Below are 19,712 nucleotides of genomic sequence, written 5' to 3' on the forward strand. Positions count from 1 at the left end.
GTTGCTTGTGGTTACAAGAAACATTTTTGTGGTTGAGTAAAGCAACAAATGAGCCATATTTGCGACGAACTATTTCAGTCCTGAATCAGATCGATCAATCATACACGGTGATCAATTGGTGATTATTTCAGTCCTGAACAAATTAAACATTCCTGAATTCCTGGGTAATTGATTGATTCGGAGTAGTAAACATCCAACACTGTACGCATGAAACAAGATCTCCCCATTCCTTTGAAGCTGGGGAGAGAGACAGGCTTGCGTACAAGAAATGTGGAAGCTAAAATTAGTAGTCATTGCACTGCCTTCAAGTCTATGCTTGCATCCACGCAATGTAAACTCTAATCCATCACCATACATAGGGTCTTCATGGAAAGAAGAACATTTTCAGATAAACAGTCTCTTGTACATTAATTTTATGATTCTGAAGATGGGCCATATATTTCTATGTACATCACTTAAGCCAAACATCAATTCAGTAAACCACAACACAGTGTAGTCTTGCATAATAATTCTTCATTGCTTGGGGGTGCTATTCCAGCTTCTACTTCAACTGATAATTGTTTAATTTGGTATTGCCAGGAACGGCTTGAAGGTCAACGCAAGTCCAATTAATTCAATCACATTCAGAATAAAGAATATCATTTGATCCCCTGCAACATCAATGGAATATATCTGATATTAGTACCTTCAAGGATGCAGTACATTTATTATACTTGCACTATGAAATGAATAGTTATCAACAGGAGTTGGTTTCTAACTTGTAAATCAATTATATACCTGGGAAGAAGGCTTCATTTTGGCGTTCTTGGGCCCAAGAGAACCTATACAATTCATAAATAAAATAAGCATAACACACTTGCGAATTCTATACCAATTTTAGTATAGAATAAATGTAAAATTATTCCTTTACTTGTGAATTTGATAGTCCACAAACTTTTCTAGTTCAACTCTGTTGTTGGACTTAGTAGTTATTAGGTCTCTAATATGATAAGATTGGTATTTTTTTCATGATATTTTCATGCTAAAACCTTTTGTCTTTAAGAAAAATTGGGTATGTTGTAGTGATACTCACAGAGCTCCTGCTCCTGCTGGAGCAATTGCCTTGAAGAATGACATTGCCGTCGTAGATATGCCATTTGCAGCACCTCTTTGACTTTGTGACTATTGTTTGGAATGAACTGAATTAGATAACATTGTTAATATTGAGAAAATAAATTGGTAGGTGGACTTGATACTTACAACCGCATTATTTTGGAGTAGGGAAGTGCCCGTTATGATAGTTATCTGATTTGACAACGTTGTAATGTTAATAAGAATGATAATTGACATAAAACTAGAAATGACTATTTATTTTCCATGATCAATTCTATAATAGCTTCCACATGACAATTTTTTTAAAAAAGATTATTATGCATGAAATTGATGCATATCATAAGTCATGTATAGTATATATATAACTAAATATTACATCACCAACAAAGATAAATCAAACGTAATCATTTTAAAAATAAGAATCAAACTTATGTAATATACACATGTTATAAAGGTCAATTGAATTGCAGAGTATATATGAGCGCCCTCCTAGCCAAGATATAATTAGTTGACTAGTCCTTATATGCACAATAAGATGAGTGATCAAACGATTGCCAATTTTAGAATAAAAAAGTTTATTCTTTGGCTTGTAATATAAAATGAAATTTATTTTCATAATGTATATTATGCTATTATGTCTTATATGATAGGTACATCATATCTAATTTTTCCTTGAATCATGTTGTTTGGAACATGACAAACAATATTTGAAACTTACTGATAAAACACCCTTTAAAATGGTTCCAAGGTAAAGAGCTATTCCAAGTCTAAACCCTGACAAGTGTGTCATAAAGGGATAAGTAGCGAGAATTGGTACAGATAAAGCCTGTAATATACACACAAAAATTGTATCAGATATTTGGCTTGGCTAAGAAACATGTGTATGTGTTTTGAGCATATGGTTTAAATACTCACTGATGCAATACGAGATGAATTGATGGATCCAAGAAATTTATGGACCGATCTATAGATGAAAAGCTGATACACAAGTAGACCAGCACCTAAAATGGCACATAGGATTAATATTTTTGGGGTTTGCATAATTATACTACTCAAGAAATTTTGGTAAAATGAGTAATATAGGAGTTAGGACTTATGCCCTTCAATACAACAACCGTAAAAATCATATACACTAGTTGAGATGAGCATTATACATTCCTTCTAGTACCATGTTCCCTTATTGGTAAATTGTTTCATATTTACTTCGCACATTAATTGCCAAAAGACAAAACATTATAGAATTCTGAAAATTTTAGAGAATCTCATCTTGAAATTGTGAAGTGTTGAAAATTGTGAAGTGTTGACTAGATGTCGAGGAAGAAACACATACATGCAGTATAACAATATATAGTGTGCGAACATCTGTATATACCGACTTTGAATGAATAGTTAACCCAAATGCATAAAGTGCTACATAAGGTTTATGAGAGGTGGAAATGATGGTCATAATAAGTTACTCCATAACAGTTAATGAAGTACCTGCAACTGCAAGAACTTGACCAACTTCTTTAGACGAAAAACTTAACCCACCATATCTTTTCTCACTTACAGCCCATAAGGAAAATATCTAGTATATATAAAAAAATTAATTAGTCCTTCATATATATGAAAAACATATTTCTTTTATATATTAACCAATCTGCATATTCGAATGAAAAGGGATACAGTTAAATTTATTACCTCACTATATGCTGTATCATGAAGGGTGAAAACACAATATGCAATAATAGAGGATATCAATGGCCAGTTCTTGTAGAGACTCTTCTGTTTATGTGAATCTTCTTCAAGTGTACTTCTTGAGTTGTCAATCATTTCAATTTCACCTTCAGTATCTTTATGCTTATGAAGTGTCTCCTGGTAATCAAGATTGTCAATTTGATAAATATTTTTCCTCGCGGTCATGTCTTAATAATTATAATCTCACTTAAAAGCTTCAAGTACACAAGTCACAGTTTTTGGGCAGTAGTCATGCAACAATTGAGCAAAAGAATAAACACAAATTAGTTTGTTCATCCTTTAATCATATTTTCTTTTAGACATAATGGAAATCAAGAAAATATTTTTTTAATTAGTGGAAGTGTTTCATGTTCTTAAAAAAATTGTATCATATGCTTATTTAAAACCTCCAACTTGTCAACTATTGAGTTCATGTTTCAATTATAAGCTAGTTTTCTGACTAACTATGTGACCAATTGACATATATCACTTCTATTCATGGTTGGCTATGTAAAGTTATGCATAGCATTGAAAGAGTTAACAGAGCTATTTGGGAGCTAGCCTAAGAGGTGAGAAACTTGATAGTGATTTTAAGTAGAGTCTTGTAAAACACATAAAAGTAGTATATACAGGAGTATCACTCACCGGTAGCCATATGCAGCTTATAAGAACAACAAGAGCAATGAGTGAGATACAAAGGCATGGCAAGAAGTATGGGAACCTGTAAAAAATACACATATACTTTTTGATAAATGATAAACTATTCATGAAATTTTCATAAAATATATCTTGAGACAAACCATTTGTGTATATATACCTCCCAAATATTGACTTCTCGGAAAATACATTTGGATATTGCTTAGCAGGCTGAGAGAAATGAGAGACAAAATAAGTTATAATACCGTTGTAATATTCTGTGAAAAAATGGTTACAATTTATAGCAAAACAATTACCTGTGCAAAGTAGCCTCCAATGGCTGGACCCACAACAAGCCCTACGCCCCAACCAGTGCTTACCTATATATAAGTAATGAAATGGATTAGAGATACAATTGTCTGAATTTTGTACTTGTGATGAGATGAGTATAAATTTATTTACTATTGATAATCCTAGAGCTTGATGTTCAGGTCGACAAACTTCAATGGAATAAGCCTACAATAATTCAAACAGTAAGCATATATACATACATATTTGTTCACATGAATGATAGAATAATTTCATTTGATTAATGATTATGCTTTGTAGCACACCTTTATTGGGGCCAGCATGCCATTTAGAGCACCAAGAAGGAATCTTGTGGCGATTGCCATCCAATACTTCACACTTAATCCGAACAGAGTGTTGAATATGACCCTTAAAAAAAGAGGATCATATATTGAGCTTTTCAAAATTTTCACCTAAAAGTGAAGATTCTGAGACAATGAATACTCACACTGATAAAATAGAAAATTTAATGATAGGCTTCCTCCCTATACGATCTGCAACTACACCCCAAAAGAGTGAGGCAAAACATCTACCGATCATATATGATGCACCTACAAAACATAATATTGTCACATTCTACTCCTGCATGAGCATATAATTTTTATGAAATAGGAAAGAGAAAGGAACTTTGGTATTTAAAGTAGGCTAGACGGGTCCAGATCCCCTAGAGTTAGATATAACTCTACAAGGTGGAGTTGGCTAAATATGTGTCATTCCGTATACATCAAGGGCTGAGATTAAGCCACATTAATTTGTACTTAAAAACCAGTAACTGACCATGCAACAAATAAACTTGCATCAAGAATTTGTCATGAGATCATTTTTACTGTATAATTAGCACAAAAATTTCATGCTTCATCTATTATATAAAAAATCACACACATTAATATTGATATGGTTCATTGTATGTGAAAGCACTATATATGTCGGTATACAGTGCTTGAAGCTTTAGAGTTAATCGACTATATCTGTTATTTGGGGAATAACAAAACACTGGTCTATTATTTTTTTTGTGAGAATTTAATCAAATCGCTATTATAGAGGAAATGCATAAAAAAATTAAGTTTCCTCGGAAGTCATAACCATTAATTTAAGGAGTTAATTTATTAGGTGAAATTGATGAGGAATGATCTCAGCTGTAGGAAACAATGGATGGCACGGATTTAGCCAACTTCACCCGGTAGAGTTATACTCAACTCCAGGGGATCCAGACCCAGGCTAGACTGATTGAAAACCATAACTTTCATGATTCTTACCAAGAAATCCAGCGTATAATCCAATATCTTGTTCCTTTTTTGCCACATGCAGATCTTCTATCTAGTGTGAAGAAAAGTAAATAATTGTAGGATTATAAAATGTGACTTAGTGAAACATGGCATGCGTTTTTGCTCCTATAGAGAAGATATATGACATGGATTAGATCTCATTGAGATTAACGTACCATGAAGTAGAGGAATGGGAACAACGAGGATATTGGTAAAGCTGAAAAGGGAAACAGTAAAGCCAATCATCAGAAAATAAGATTATCAACATATGGACAGTGCAAGCTAGTTGTATCATCAAAACAAGTATACCATGCATGCATGGGCTCATAGTAAAAATTTCAAGACATCACAACCATAGTTAGTTCATGATTAATTAAGAAGAACATACAAGAGGCAATGGTGGTGATCCCAACAAAGAAGAACTCCTTGTAGGGGATGCCTTGGCTGCTCTCCAGCTTCCGTTCCATGGCGCAGCCGGGGCAGCCATCGTAGAACACCGGCCTCATCACCGGCGATGGCGGTGCCTCCTCACTCATTGACTATTTGCAGTAGCTAGCTGACCTGAAAAGTCCAGCAGATTAGTTGTGACAGTCAGGTTAAGTATACAGCTATGCACTACACTCAAATTGGAGAAATTGTATCATGAGAACACACAAAGTTCAGATACCGATTGAAAGTGAAACGACAGCGGTCAACTCGATCGATCGATGTTCAGAGACTGGGATGGGTAGGCAAGACACATCCAGTGATATTATATAGCCATGGATCCATGCAGTTGCTTCTGGGTGCATCCATGCTGCTGCTAGCTATAGTCAGCACCATGGCAGCATGCATCAAGCTTGCCGGCCTCTTCAGTATGTATGCGTGTGAGATGAGGCTGATACATGTTTCTTTTTTTTTTTTTTGCAATTGGCTAATAATGAAACCATGATTGAGTTAAATGCTAATTAACTAGGTGACAATGTATATACATAATGAAACCAAACCAAGTATTCTCAGTGATCAATTGAAGCCGTGGAATTAAATAAACTCATCTTCTAGCACATTCAGTGATACAGACTTTCCCTGCTTAAATCTTAATTTGGCTTTGTTCATCAGCGCTATAGTGGCAGAGACAGAGAGATTCAGATAGCATATATGCTCGCAATCATGAAGGGATTAATTAATGAAATTAACAAATGAGAGGATCATATCATAGTCGGGGAGAAGAAAATATGCGACGGCTGTCTGTATTACTTGACGTCAAAACAGAAGATATGCTTGCATGTGATCTCTCTCTCCCTCTCTCTCTGCATCGATCGATTGATCAATGCTAGGACTACACGCATGGCCATGACAGTTGGTAGCTGCACCAAGCTGCGCCTGCCTACCTGCTGATGTATACAGCACCATCGATGCATCATCATCTTGCTCTTGTGTTCAGAAGCATGCATGAAGTGTGCCACCCAGTTCTGCCTCCTAGCTATGTAATTAATCCGTATATTATTTAATTTTCTCTAGACACAATGGTGTAATTCACATCATGATTGATTGATATGTGTGTGGCTCGCATGGTTCCATATCAGCTGATTCTGAAACAGAGATATGCATTAATTCTTGGATCAATGAACACGCCACAGGACAAATTAAGCTGGCCTGCATTGACAGTTACTAGCTACTAATCGCTGCTCCAAAATATAAGTATTGTTAAATTGTTCGGTAGAGATTTAAGGTCAAGATTAAAAAAAAAGAGGCTATAGCACCTTTAATAAATGATTAAATGGTATGTAGTTCAAAACATGAGGATGGTCTGATGGTCGGGGTGTAAGATATTGAGAAATTTAAATAGGCAGTGATAATTAAGAGTAGTAATATCATAGAAATAATCGTTGACGACGTACCCTCAACAACGATGTGTATGGTGATTTTATCAATCTTAAAATATGTCGGATCCGGTCTTCGAAAATGTTTATAGAGATAGGGTGTACGTATGTGTATTTATAGAGGTGAGTATGCGTGGTCTATATAAGTGCCTGCATCTGTGCGGTATAAAAATAAATTAATTTTATCCCCTTGGCGACATGGGCGTTGGGTAGAGACAGAGGCTAGTCCTCTAACTCCGGCAAAGGTGGCGGCGGGCTGGGAGTCCGAGAGCATAGGAGGATTCTGATGTCGACGGCGGCCCTATGGGCAGCGGAGGCTTAGGAATCCGGCGAAGCAAATGCAGACGCTTTCAACTAGTGTCTGGTCAGCTAGTTCTAAACGGAGGACAATGGATGAGGGTGGGCTACCCGGTGGCCGTGGCATCGGTTCACTTGAAGTGGATGAAGATGGCATCAGTAGAGAATCGCAGCGACAACGCAATAGGGGCGGTGGCGATTAGACGACTTCCACTTGTCGATTTTGTCCGTTTCAGTAGAGGATGTCGGGATGCACGGATTTGCCGAGGTTGTAGGTTTTTCCTTTTTTGGTTTGTGTGTTCTCCTCTTTGTTGAGGTGTGAGTCTAAGTGCTCTTGTATCCTTTTGGCTGTGTATATCCCTCGTGGATATAGAGACTGGATTAATGAAAATCCATTATTAAAAAAATAAAAATAAAATAATTATACTTTTTGGTACAATTTTTAATGCTAACTTGCTTATATAACTTTTGAAAGGAGGAAATTGACCGTACGAAAAACAGTGTATGGGCTCAGATTGGGGCCAACTATGGGCTGATCTGCTAAAGCTCAACTCAGTAGCAAGCACGCCGGCACGTGTACGGACGGAGGCGTACGGCTCGCCGGGCCCGTCATTTTTTTTTGCCTCGGCGATGGCGGCGGCGGCGTACGGCGACTGCCCGCCGCTGACTTGCTGAGAGAGAGGATTAGCGTTCCCATCGCACTACCTGACTTGCTGACTCGCCGCTGACTACCTGCACCCGATGAGGCCCAGGCCGGCGTCGTCATCCTGAAGCGCCCGCCAATTCCCCCCCTGGTACCAATCGCTTCCCCTTTTCTGTGTCGGATAGCACTCTGATTTTTAGTTTATTTTTCTCGTTCTTGATTAATAATCAGTTAAAATGATCTAATCCCATCCCACTAGCTTGTAACTTAACAAGTCGCGCAAATCTGATGTGTTGTACTCCAAAGCTGCAATAAAAAATGTCATAGCTTTTGCAAGATTATTTATCTCACAGACCCAAAGCAGAACAAAAAGAAGAACAACCTAACAGAGGCTCTGCACCTGGAATGGTGCATGTTTCTAACACTCTGCTACAACCATATCTAAACCATGTTTTAATACTAAAACATAGTACTAGCTACAACTATCTCTCTATGGTGTTTGCCACACCAGCTGACAGTATCTGAATGTTCTATTTGTATTGTTGAGGAACCGCCAAGAAAGGTTTGAAGGTCAACATGAGTCCAATGACCTCAGTCAGGTTCAGTAAAAGAAACACCATCTGATCACCTGCACAACATTGAATTTCCATTTTATGATCAAATCAACATAACACAAGTTTCTATTTCTTGTATGTGCTAGTAATTCACAACACCGATTTGTTTACTTCACTTATATAAAGTACTGTAGTAATGGCTGCAACATGGTTCATAAAAATGCATAGGAGTATTTACCTGGAAAAAATGCTGCATGCTGTCGCTTTTGTGCCCAAGAGAATCTGCAGCCACAGATTTTCAACAGTCAGTCCTTTTCTTCTTCAAAACAGGTTTACAGTTCTGTTAGAACAGGCTCATCCTTTCATATCTATCTTCAGGCTTCAGGCAACAACTATTCACTAAACTTGGAAGGACAAACTAGCCACTAACATTTTTCATGACCACAGTTTGTGTCAAACAAATGGTAAGTACCACTTTTTTTTTTAGAAAATGGATTAAAATCCGGCCTCTACATCCACAATGGATGTACACAGCCCAAATGGTAAACACCACTGATGGTCATACTCCTGTAGTATTTGTGAAAAGCGACAATTATGTTGTCCATATATCTTTTGCCGTGTACATGTATTTTGGATGTAGAGGCCAGTTTAATCCATTTTCTAAAAAATGTTGTCCATATATCTAGTAGTTCTGTTCAACTGTTAGTTTATAATCAAGAGTTGTAGACAATTAGATTTGTACTTACAGAACACCTGCGCCAGCTGGTGCAACAGCCTTGAACAAGGACATGGCCGTTGTAGCTATTCCGTTTGCAGCACCCCGTTGCCCTTGTGGCTGTCAAAATAATGCATTTTTCAAAAAAAAAATGTCAGAAAAATTTCTTTTCTTTTGTGAGGCTGTCAGACAATAGTCAAGTGAGATCAGATAAGTGGGACAAGTACCACTGCTTTGTTTTGTAGAAGAGAAGTGCCCGTAATTATAGTTATCTGATCAACATTACGAAATATTAGTATCTTCAAATGTGCAAATAAACTAAATTACCTAGCATACATTTTAGCATATAACTTTGTGCAGTTGAAGTGCTAGCTAAATTTCAGAACTGCAAGCTCGTGGATTTTTCAACCACTTTTTTAAATATTAACATTTTTTTTATTTTCACATCTGAACCTTTTGGTCAGACCACCCACAGGCTCCACGACCAAAGGTGCAATAATGCCTTTGCTAAGTATTTGTTTACCATGCTTCCTTGAGTGGAGTAGCCAACAGGTTTACTAAAAAATATATATGAGAGTTTATACTTTTAGAATTATTTTTTTTTAAAAATATAAATCATAGGTTCATAAAGTACTTACAGCAAGAACACTTTTGATCATTGCTGCACTATAGAGGGCCACACCAAGTCTTATTCCTGATAAGTGCGTCATAAAGGGATAAGCAGCAATAATCGGTATAGATAGTACCTGCAATGCTAAAGGTCAGCTGATAAAAGCAGGCATTAACCAATAATTCTTTGAACTCTTTTCTCTTAAACCTCTCGGTAACCAATAATAAGTAAACTGTACCAAGTATATGAGAAACTATGAAACATTGAAATTAGTAACTCACCGACGCAATGCGGGTTGAGTTGATAGGTCCAAGAATTTTATCAACCCAACGGTAGATAAAAAGTTGATATACAAGAAGGCTGGCACCTACAGTGTAACAAAAACATGTTCACCTTTCCAAACCAACATGTCACAGCTCAACATTAATGCAAACACCCTGTGATTAAAGAGTTTCCTATGTTTAAAATTTGTAGGAAAGAAATTGATTGAATTTGACTTACCTGCCACTGCAAGAACTTGCCCAACATCTTTAGATGAAAAGCTGAGTCCACCATATTTTCTATCACTTACAGTCCACAGAGAAAATATCTGATGTTAAAAAAAATAATGTTTAGAAAATTACATTTTTCACATAGCATATTTGATTTTTGATAGATCAATATTCATAGACTAAAATGGAAGAATTTGCTAATACTTGGGTATGACAACACATAACTTAGAGATATATGATTAACTGAAAGAAAAATATTGCCATGGATAAATATGAAAGGTTTATTACCGCAAATGCATTGTCAGCTTATTTATAGAGCAAGAAACATGCTCTTTATGGAGAAAGGCAAGATAATTATTTGACATAGAGAGGTTACATAATAACAATTTCATATCACATTAATAACTGTTACTACCTCGCTATATGCGGTGTCGTGAAGGGAGAAGACACAATATGTGATGATAGATGACATCAATGGCCAATTTCTGAATAAACTTTTCTTATGTGATTCTGCACTTCCTTGAGTAGTAGAAGCTTCAGCTGCCTCCACTCCTGTTTCAAGGCCTTTATGCTTATGTAGGGTCTCCTATTTAGTTGATCAAAGAAATATGCAGTCATAAAAAATGATAATAGAGATTAAGTCATGCGCAAGGTTTACAAAGGGTTGGTAGACCAGGCAGTCAGGCACATGGTTCATGCGGTTAGTTTGGGTATCTGTCTTGGTTCTTTTGGTTATCCAACAAGGCAGTCTTATTTAGAAACTGATCATAAAAGAGATACACAAAATTCTTGCAGTTGGAATCATGGAAATAGAATATATAATCTTAATAATGCAACTTAACAAATAGTAATACATACCGGTAGCCATATACAGCTTATGAGGACCAAGAGAGCAAAAAGTGATATACAAAGACAGGGTAGAAGGTATGGAAATCTGCACAATTTGCAATCACACATTTACAATTGCATAATATTTCTCATTAAATCTGAAGAACCGGTTTTCAATAGGAAAAATACCTCCCAAATATTGACTTTTCATGAAAAAGATGAGGATATTGTTTGACAGGCTGATATCAAGAAATAGACCAAGGTAAAGATAAATACTCATTGTCATCGATCATTCACAAAAGAAGAAAAGGATATTTATGAACCCGAATATGCTTATCTAATATTACCTGCGCGAGGTAGCCTCCAATTGCTGGACCAACTACAAGACCTATTCCCCATGCTGTGCTCACCTAAAATTTTGATGACATGGATGAAACTTAGTCCATGACATGAAACAAAGTTATGCCATCATATATATAGATGTGAAGTGCTATATATAGATTTGTATTTTACAATTGATAGGCCCAGAGCTTGATGTTCAGCTCGGCAAACTTCGATAGAGTAAGCCTGCAGCCACAAGTAATATAAAACATAATTAAGTAGATTGTTGATGGAATAAGAATACCAATTGATACTGACACCATCCCTTATTTGTTCTCAACAGACTTCTTTCACATTTCAAAGTATCTTAATGTTTCCTAAAAAGGTACCTTTATTGGTGCAAGCAATCCATTCAGAGCACCAAGAAGGAATCTCGTGGTAACAGCCATCCAGTACTTCACACTTAATCCAAACAAAGTATTGAGCACAATGCTGAAAGTATAGATTCGAAGACGAGTTAAAAATTGTTTAGCAGATGGAACAGACTACAAAGTAAATGCCAATAGGCCATGGACACATTCCTGTCAATATTTTTGGAAAGGTACTATAGTGCTTACACTGCAAAAATGGAAAAGATAATGACAGGCTTTCGGCCAATACGATCCGCTACCATACCCCACAAGATTGATGCAAAACCTCGACCGATCATATATGATGCGCCTGCAGCAGAAATATGGAGTATCATGTAAGGGTAATTTTATCATCCTTGAAAAAGTACCGGGAAATACCACATTTTCTAGTGTAAAATTTGGTACCTCTAGTACTAAGTACCTCGATGTACCAAAACAAAAAGAAAAAAGAGAACTTTTACAGTGTTTGAGTGTAAAATTTAGGTATATCGAGATACTTTTTCAAGGATTATAAAATTTCTCATCATGTAAACATTAGTGGATTTTTGACGTAGTTGTGAAAGAAGTGTTCGTGAATTTTGTTACTCAGTGACTAATTATTTTTCAGAAATGTTAATACCAAGAAATCCAGCATAGAATCCAATATCTTCCTCTGTCCGAGAAATATGCAATTCCCTTATCTGTTGTAAAGAAGGGAATGCATTTAGTATCTTTTGCAAAATATATGTTTCATGAAATTGAATGGAATGCATGGAGATTAAACTTACCATGAAGTACAAGAAGGGGAACAAGGAAGAGATTGGCAGAGCTGAAAATCAAGGGGAGAGACAGAGAAGGATGCATGTTACTACGTACTAAGTAAAATAAGATAAGACCAAGAAGAGATAAACAAACATCAAATCAAACTAAGTTGACTGTGCATGTATGCGTGCTAATTCTATATTATATATTCATACAGGAGGCGAGGGTGGTGATGGCAACGAAGAGGAACTCCTTGTAGGGAATGCCCTTGTGCTCCTCCTTCCTCTGCTCCATGGCGCAGCCGGGGCAGCCATCGTGGTATACCTTGGTCGCCGGCGGCTCAGCCATCAACGGCGACGCTCTCAATGGAGTTGACAACAAGCACGTATGCAAGAGTGTGATGATGAGCTAGGAATAGGATGGCCAAGACAGAGTCAGAGAAGGACTTGTGAAGCAGGCAGAGGCAGGAGAAGGCCACCGCAGGCAGGACGAGGTAGGAGATGATGTGGTGGAGATTGACAAAGGCAAACAACGGTGGCGAGAGGGGAGAGGAGTCGAGTGGGTCAAGCCATATAAATGGATGGCTGCTGGTGGTTTTGTCTCTTGGTACGCGTGCCACATCAGTAGAGGGAACACAACACAAACACAAGAGACGATCTTGTTGATGCGGTGTGATGTGTTTTGCTGCTGCAGCGGCCAAGATATGCATGCATCTATCCATCGTGGTTCGTGGACAAAGGCCACAAAGTCAATTCTTGTTGCTGCTACAGGATTGAGCGGGCTGCCATGCAGGTGGACGCGACGGTCTACCTGTTGCTGACGATTGATTATTTGCCAGCTTCTGCCGTGCAAGCGTCGTCCTCGTCCACTGCGTGGCCACTTCAAGTCTTGAAGTAAGGTACGTCAATGCAACTTATTCTCATCCATGCGACGATTATATGACTGAACGATTGATTTGTATGGAATTAGCTGGATCATACGTATTCCATCTCCATTTCGACGCATTGCAGAACATGTACTTCCTCCGGTAACAAATTTTTACCCTTTAAAGATAAGATTTAGTCAAACTTTTAAAACTTTGGGCATAGTAATTTTTCAAATGCTTAGATTTTTTAAAAAATAATTGGTACGGTAAAAACGTATTGAAAAAAATTATCATAATATCATAAAATTTGAAATATTTATAAATTTATTCCAATATAAAATCGATCGTTAATGTTTTAAAATTTTAACCAAATCTTGTTATAAACGTCAAATATTTATGATTGGAGGGATTATTTTTTTAAGTTGTTTTTTCTATGACTTTGATGGCCAAAACTTTTTGGTGTTACTATAGCTAGGGTCACCATTTTTTTCTTCTCCAACCTTATTGTAAAATGTAAGCTTAGAAATTCTCTCATGCTTAGAGACTCGCACTGTTGTACGGTAAAATTCACTCGTCTGTTATTATTTCTCTGGTGTACCTATCACAAACAGTTTGCTGACTCAGAATCTTAGGTACGATGGATTATTGCAGTTCCAAATTAACCATTTGAGATAGCGATTTTCTTTTTCATATTTGTCAACATATGGTTCAAAACAGTCAGTGATCATACCCACTACCTCTATATCTATCTCCTTTCCTTGTCTCTGATGAAGAGAGTGTCTATCACGATCTTCATTATGGTAGTTGCTGTACTTATTCTTCCTTAATCCTATCCGTTTTTTGACTTACTTGAATATTATCACACCATTTGAAACTGGTCTAGTGATAATTTGCCCAAGAACAGCTATTACAAGAGGTTCATGTTCATTTCAGTGGAATGGAGCTATAAACCTCTTATATTTGTTCATGAGTAAAATACACCGTCGGTTCTTAAAATTGGGACGTAATGTTAGCTAGATCCATGATATTGTAAGTCCGACATGACTAGGTCGACCGTCGACGTGGCCATCCAGCGTGTCCACAACTTTGCAGTTTGCTCCCTCCACACCTGATCAACCCACTTCTCCCCTAAATAACCACTGAAGCCCTCAGTCCAACCCACACCCGTCGCTCCCATCTCATTCGAACCCCTCACGCGTAACGTCACGATGACTCTAAGGGCGGTGCCCGTGGTCGTCAGCACTTCGTGGTGGCCGGAGATGGTGACCCCGATGACTTTTTTTTAAAGAAATAATGCAACTTTACTAGGCAACTGTAGCCATGAGCGCTTAGGGCGAGGTAAGAGGAGGAAGAAGACGATGTGGTGGTGGAGATTGGTGAAGGCAAAAGGTGGAGAGAGAGAGAGAGAGATATCCAGGGGAGACGAGGCGAGTGGGTCAAGCCATATTAATGGATGGCTGCTACTGGTGGTTTTGTTTCTTGGCACGCATGCCACATCAGTAACAGCCTAAGCAGCCACAATGTGACAACAAGGAGAGCCATAAGGCTCAAAATATTCTCTATGACTGACTGCATACATTGTGGTAATATGATATAAGATAATAAATGCAAGGAGTGACTTTAGGCTTAGGCTCAAACATAAGCAATAAAATAATACAATGAAACAGTTATACAGGATGAAAATTTAACAAAGCTAGGAGAGAGAAGCAATCAGTGGGCCATACCTTAATGCTTGCACTAGCTATAAGAGCAAGTTTAATAGTATAGCGAACTACTAGTTACAAATCATCTATACCCAACCTAATAACTCATTTATACAATAGTTACTTATAAACATATACTACTTAATTTTACTATTAATATATGGTCCCACCTCTCATACACACATAACAACATTTTGGAGTCCGTGCTACAGCTGGCTACAGATATGTAACCCGCTGCTCTTTCTCTCCTCTTTTGTCTTCTTGACATGTGTGTTTATAGTTGGCTTAAAGCATGCTATTGTACCTGCTCTTAGTTTTATACACATTGAGAATGCCCTAGGGGCTGCACAGAAGAGAACACGAGAGACGATCTTGTTCATGCGTGTGGTGCAATGTGCAGCTGCAGTGTCCAACATGTATCTATCCATCGTGGACAAAGGCCTTCTTGTCTTGCACAGGATCGAACCGGCTGCCTGTTGCTGACGATTGATTGTTAATTTGCCTGCTTCTGCCGTGCAAGCGTTGCCCACTACTTGGCCACTTAAGTAAGGTTCGTCCATGCAGCTTATTCTCTCATCCATGCGACGATTATATGACTGAACGATTGATTTGTATGGAATTAGCTGGATCATATGTATTCCATCTCCATTTCGATGCATGCAGCATGCTAATATGTGCTTCCTCTCGTAAAAAAATATTTGAAAGTTCAGAACAAGATTTAGCCAAAATTTTGAAACTTTGGTCATAGCAATTTTTTTTTTCAAATGCTTAGTTTTTTGTAAAATAATTGGTACAGTAATTTTGTGTCAAAAGGTGCTACATATCATAAACTTGTTACATTTTATAAACTTATTTCAATATAAAAATGATGCTTAATGTTTCAAGAGTCGGACCAAATTTTGTTCTAAATGTTAAATATTTATAATGAAAGTTTTTTTACCGTATGTTCTTTTTCTATGACTTTAATGGCCAAAACTTTTTGGTGTTAATATAGCTAAGGTCACAAAATTTTCTTCTCCAATCTTATAGTAAAATCTATTCTCTTGTGCTTAGAGATTCGTACAGTAAATTAAAGTTTAATCATCTGCTATTTCTCTGGTGTACCTATCACAAATAGTTTGCTGACTCAGAATCCTAGCTACCACAGATAATTCTACTAGTTCCAAGCAATTTGAGACAGCGATTTTTTCACATATCTGTCAACATGCCGTTCAAAACAGTCAGTGAGATAACCTCCCTTATCCCTGATGAAGAGTGTCTATGACGATCTTCAATAGCAGTGGCTGTTCCATGTTCTCCTTCCTCCTCGTTCTTATATGTTTTTCACTGATTTGATTATTAAGTACACCATTGCAAGCTAGTCTGGTGATTATTACACCAACAAGCAGCAGCTAGCTAGGAGAGTTCTCCTTATCTTTCTCTTCTCTCTTTGTCAGTAGTAGATCCCAGTGTTAGTCTAGCTACGAAACAAAACAATCAGTTTGCTCACTGTTTTTTTTTTCTTTTTGAAAGTTAGTTCAATCACTGTTTCACTATCAACTACAAACGACTACTCACTTGTAAAGGTAGATGGCTTTCGACCAATCTCCCTTCAAAACTGCTCAGTAAAAATTCTTTCAAAGGTTTTGGCAAATAGGCTTCAAAAAGTTCTGACAAGAATGATTCATCTGGACCAGACAGGCTTCCTTAAAGGTAGATGCATCTCTGAAAATTTAATTTATGCCACTGAACTGATACAAGCGTGCCATGCAAGGAAATGCAAGACCCTCATTATCAAGCTAGATTTTGCTAAAGCTTTCGATTCAGTTCTCTGGACGAGCCTGTTCCAAATCTTGGCTGTCCGGGGGTTTCCAAACAATTGGATTTCTTGGATCAAAAGCCTACTTCAAACATCAAAGTCGGCAGTGCTTCTTAATGGAATTCCAGGAAAATGGATTAACTGCAAAAAAGGGCTTCGCCAGGGAGACCCCTTATCTCCTTATTTATTTATTCTAGTGGCAGATGTGCTGCAACGACTGCTGGAGAAAAACTTTCAGATTCGGCACCCTATCTATCAGGACAGACCATGTGCGACCATTCAGTACGCCGATGACACGCTGGTGATATGCCGAGCAGAGGAGGATGATGTTCTTGCTCTTAGATCAACCTTGCTGCAATTCTCCAAAGCCACAGGATTACAAATCAACTTTGCCAAAAGTACAATGATCTCCCTTCATATCGACCGTTCAAAGGAATCGTCATTGTCGGAATTGCTACAGTGCAAGCTGGAATCGCTTCCAATGTCTTACTTGGGCCTACCTCTATCCTTGCATAAACTCACCAACAATGATCTACAACCAATTGTGGTCAAAGTGGATAGTTTTCTTACAGGCTGGGAGGCATCTCTACTTTCACAGGCCGAACGCCTAATCCTAGTTAATGCAGTGCTAAGCAGTGTTCCAGTTTATGCAATGTCCGCGTTCAAACTCCCACCAAAGGTAATAGAAGCAATTGATAAACGGCGACGAGCCTTTTTTTGGACCGGTGATGACACCTGCTCCGGAGCAAAGTGTTTAGTGGCCTGGGATGAGGTTTGTACCGCAAAAGAAAAGGGAGGACTAGGAATCAAAAGTTTAAAGACTCAAAATGAAGCTCTTCTTCTCAAAAGACTTTTCAACCTTTTCTCAGGCAATTCCTCCTGGACTAATTGGATTTGGAAAGAATTTGATGGAAGATCACTATTAAAATCTCTACCGTTAGGTCAACACTGGAGTGTCTTTCAGAAACTGCTGCCAGAGCTTTTCAAGATAACTACGGTGCACATTGGGGACGGCTCGAGAACATCCTTTTGGCATGATCGCTGGACTGGCAATATGACTCTTGCAGCACAGTTTGAATCTCTCTTCTCGCATTCAACTGACGACTTAGCCACTGTTGAGCAAATTTTATCCTTCGGAATTTACGATATTCTCACCCCTAGGCTTTCATCTGCAGCGCAAAACGACCTACAAGAACTGCAAACCATTCTTCAGAATTTTTCCTTGACAAATGAATCGGATACTCGGCTCAACAATCGCCTTGGCAATTTAACAACCAAGACAATCTATGATTTAAGGTCTCCGCCTGGCTTTCCTTCACCAAATTGGAAATTCATTTGGGACTGCAGAACGCCATTAAAGATCAAGCTCTTTGCTTGGCTTCTAGTCAGAGATCGACTGTCCACAAAATTGAATCTCTTGAAAAAGAAAATAGTACAGACAGCAACCTGTGACATATGCAGCACCACTGATGAAACAGCAGATCACCTCAGCTTCAGCTGCCCTTTTGCTATCAGTTTCTGGCAAGCACTTCATATCCAACCGATCATCAATGAGACTAAGTACCTGTCCCAACTAAAGGCACCAGCAACTATCCCAACAAGACATTTTCAGAGTTTCTTCATGCTCTGCTTTTGGGTCCTGTGGAACCACAGGCATGATGTTGTATTCTGAGGAAGACCACCTTCAATTGCTTCATGCTTGCAACGCGGAATTTCGGAATCCTCCCTATGGGCTGAAACTTTTACACCTGATGATATATTTGTAATAGATGTTTGGAAAGGTGTTTTCTCTTCTAGTCTACAGACTCTTCATCCGATGTAATAAGACATTTCTTCCTTAATTAATGCAATGACAATTCAGGTGGGGAACCTCTCCCCCCCGGTGAGTTAGTCAAAAAAACTTGTTAAGGTAGCCAGAGTGCACTTGCAATCTGCAAAAAGCCAATCAGTCTCTTCTTCTTTGGACCATACGCAGGAATCAGGAATAAACATAGTATGCGACGGCGACAATGTCAGTGTGTGCCTGATCACTGTCCACTAGTTCTCACCTTTTCATCAAAGGAGAGAGAGTTATAATTCCCATCCATGCGAATATGAGCCATGCAATCTGAAGACGGTGATCTTACGAGGAATATGCGATGCAATCTGAAGATGGCGTCTGGTATTTTACAGAGGTGCACAAGGCTGAATACCACCTTCCTTTGTCTAATCAATCATTCTCATCTCGACACGCCTAGCCTTTTCTTTTGACCCAACGATTGGATCAGCTTATCTTCATTCTTCAGTTCCTTTCAGGCTTTAGTTAGGAGTTAGGGCAACTAAACTGTCAGCCTAGTCATTCGTTACAGAGATATGTGAGGCAGGAATTACCTTAGCTATACTACCTTAAATTTCTGTTTTGTTAGATCATTGTCTCAAGATACAATTAGTACGCGATGATGACTAATAATTGAGCATGTCATGCTGACTGCAGCCAGAGTAATCCGATCACTTTCCGACTTCCATTTTCATGGGTACACAAGGTCACAAGCATGGCATCTACCTAGACTGTTATGCCAAATCATTCAGTCCACCAGCAGGTGTTAAATATTATTATTACAGTTACCCCTGACTAATTACACTTATCTGGTAGTGCTGCAGGTAACATCATAAAAAAGTCAAAAAGTAAATATGGGTCCAATTAGCTTAATCAAATTTAGCATCAAGAACACCACTAGTTGATCACCAGCAGGTTTCAAGAAAACCCAAAACTGGATCAAGTTTCCCTTTTTTCTGAATATCTGATTACAATAATCAGGATGCTAAAACTGCAGCGCC

The 19,712-nt window shown here is 38.0% G+C and overlaps 2 protein-coding genes and 1 long non-coding RNA gene across 9 annotated transcripts; 1 reads left to right on the top strand and 2 right to left on the bottom strand.

Moving 5' to 3' along the window:
• Positions 1 to 260: 260 nt before the first annotated feature.
• On the bottom strand, positions 261 to 6,327 carry LOC4349704 (protein ZINC INDUCED FACILITATOR 1). Of its 2 annotated transcripts, XM_015760609.3 has the most exons (18): positions 5,725 to 6,327; positions 5,446 to 5,618; positions 5,234 to 5,274; positions 5,049 to 5,109; positions 4,241 to 4,343; positions 4,059 to 4,161; positions 3,907 to 3,960; positions 3,762 to 3,824; positions 3,626 to 3,675; positions 3,454 to 3,529; positions 2,773 to 2,946; positions 2,572 to 2,659; positions 2,008 to 2,093; positions 1,811 to 1,918; positions 1,240 to 1,284; positions 1,073 to 1,161; positions 778 to 821; positions 261 to 650 (listed from the first exon to the last, which is right to left on the bottom strand). In XM_015760609.3, the coding sequence occupies exons 2-18, from the start codon at positions 5,591 to 5,593 to the stop codon at positions 562 to 564; spliced, it is 1,422 nt and encodes a 473-aa protein (XP_015616095.2). In that variant the 5' UTR covers positions 5,594 to 5,618; positions 5,725 to 6,327; the 3' UTR covers positions 261 to 561. The 2 variants fall into 2 exon arrangements, 1 of the variants encoding a protein (XP_015616095.2); XR_010737835.1 differs by lacking the exon at positions 1,240 to 1,284 and having other exon boundaries at positions 1,073 to 1,178; positions 1,795 to 1,918.
• A 1,839-nt stretch (positions 6,328 to 8,166) lies between these two features.
• On the bottom strand, positions 8,167 to 13,073 carry LOC4349705 (protein ZINC INDUCED FACILITATOR-LIKE 1). Of its 6 annotated transcripts, XM_015759627.3 has the most exons (17): positions 12,745 to 13,073; positions 12,556 to 12,596; positions 12,408 to 12,468; positions 11,996 to 12,098; positions 11,768 to 11,870; positions 11,571 to 11,624; positions 11,405 to 11,467; positions 11,247 to 11,296; positions 11,088 to 11,163; positions 10,645 to 10,815; positions 10,240 to 10,327; positions 10,020 to 10,105; positions 9,767 to 9,874; positions 9,356 to 9,400; positions 9,160 to 9,248; positions 8,652 to 8,695; positions 8,167 to 8,487 (listed from the first exon to the last, which is right to left on the bottom strand). In XM_015759627.3, the coding sequence occupies exons 1-17, from the start codon at positions 12,875 to 12,877 to the stop codon at positions 8,390 to 8,392; spliced, it is 1,413 nt and encodes a 470-aa protein (XP_015615113.1). In that variant the 5' UTR covers positions 12,878 to 13,073; the 3' UTR covers positions 8,167 to 8,389. The 6 variants fall into 6 exon arrangements, with proteins under 6 accessions (XP_015615113.1, XP_025877153.1, XP_025877155.1 ...); XM_026021368.2 differs by having other exon boundaries at positions 12,408 to 12,596; XM_026021370.2 differs by lacking the exons at positions 12,408 to 12,468; positions 12,556 to 12,596.
• Positions 13,074 to 13,256: 183 nt separating this feature from the next.
• Positions 13,257 to 13,963, top strand: LOC136354092 (uncharacterized). The gene is made up of 2 exons (XR_010737836.1): positions 13,257 to 13,427; positions 13,499 to 13,963. It is a non-coding gene; the product is annotated as an uncharacterized lncRNA (long non-coding RNA).
• The last annotated feature ends 5,749 nt before the right edge of the window (positions 13,964 to 19,712 follow it).

The sequence above is a fragment of the Oryza sativa genome, chromosome 11 (genome assembly GCF_034140825.1).
Source record: "Oryza sativa Japonica Group chromosome 11, ASM3414082v1".
Classification (NCBI taxonomy): Eukaryota; Viridiplantae; Streptophyta; class Magnoliopsida; order Poales; family Poaceae; genus Oryza; species Oryza sativa.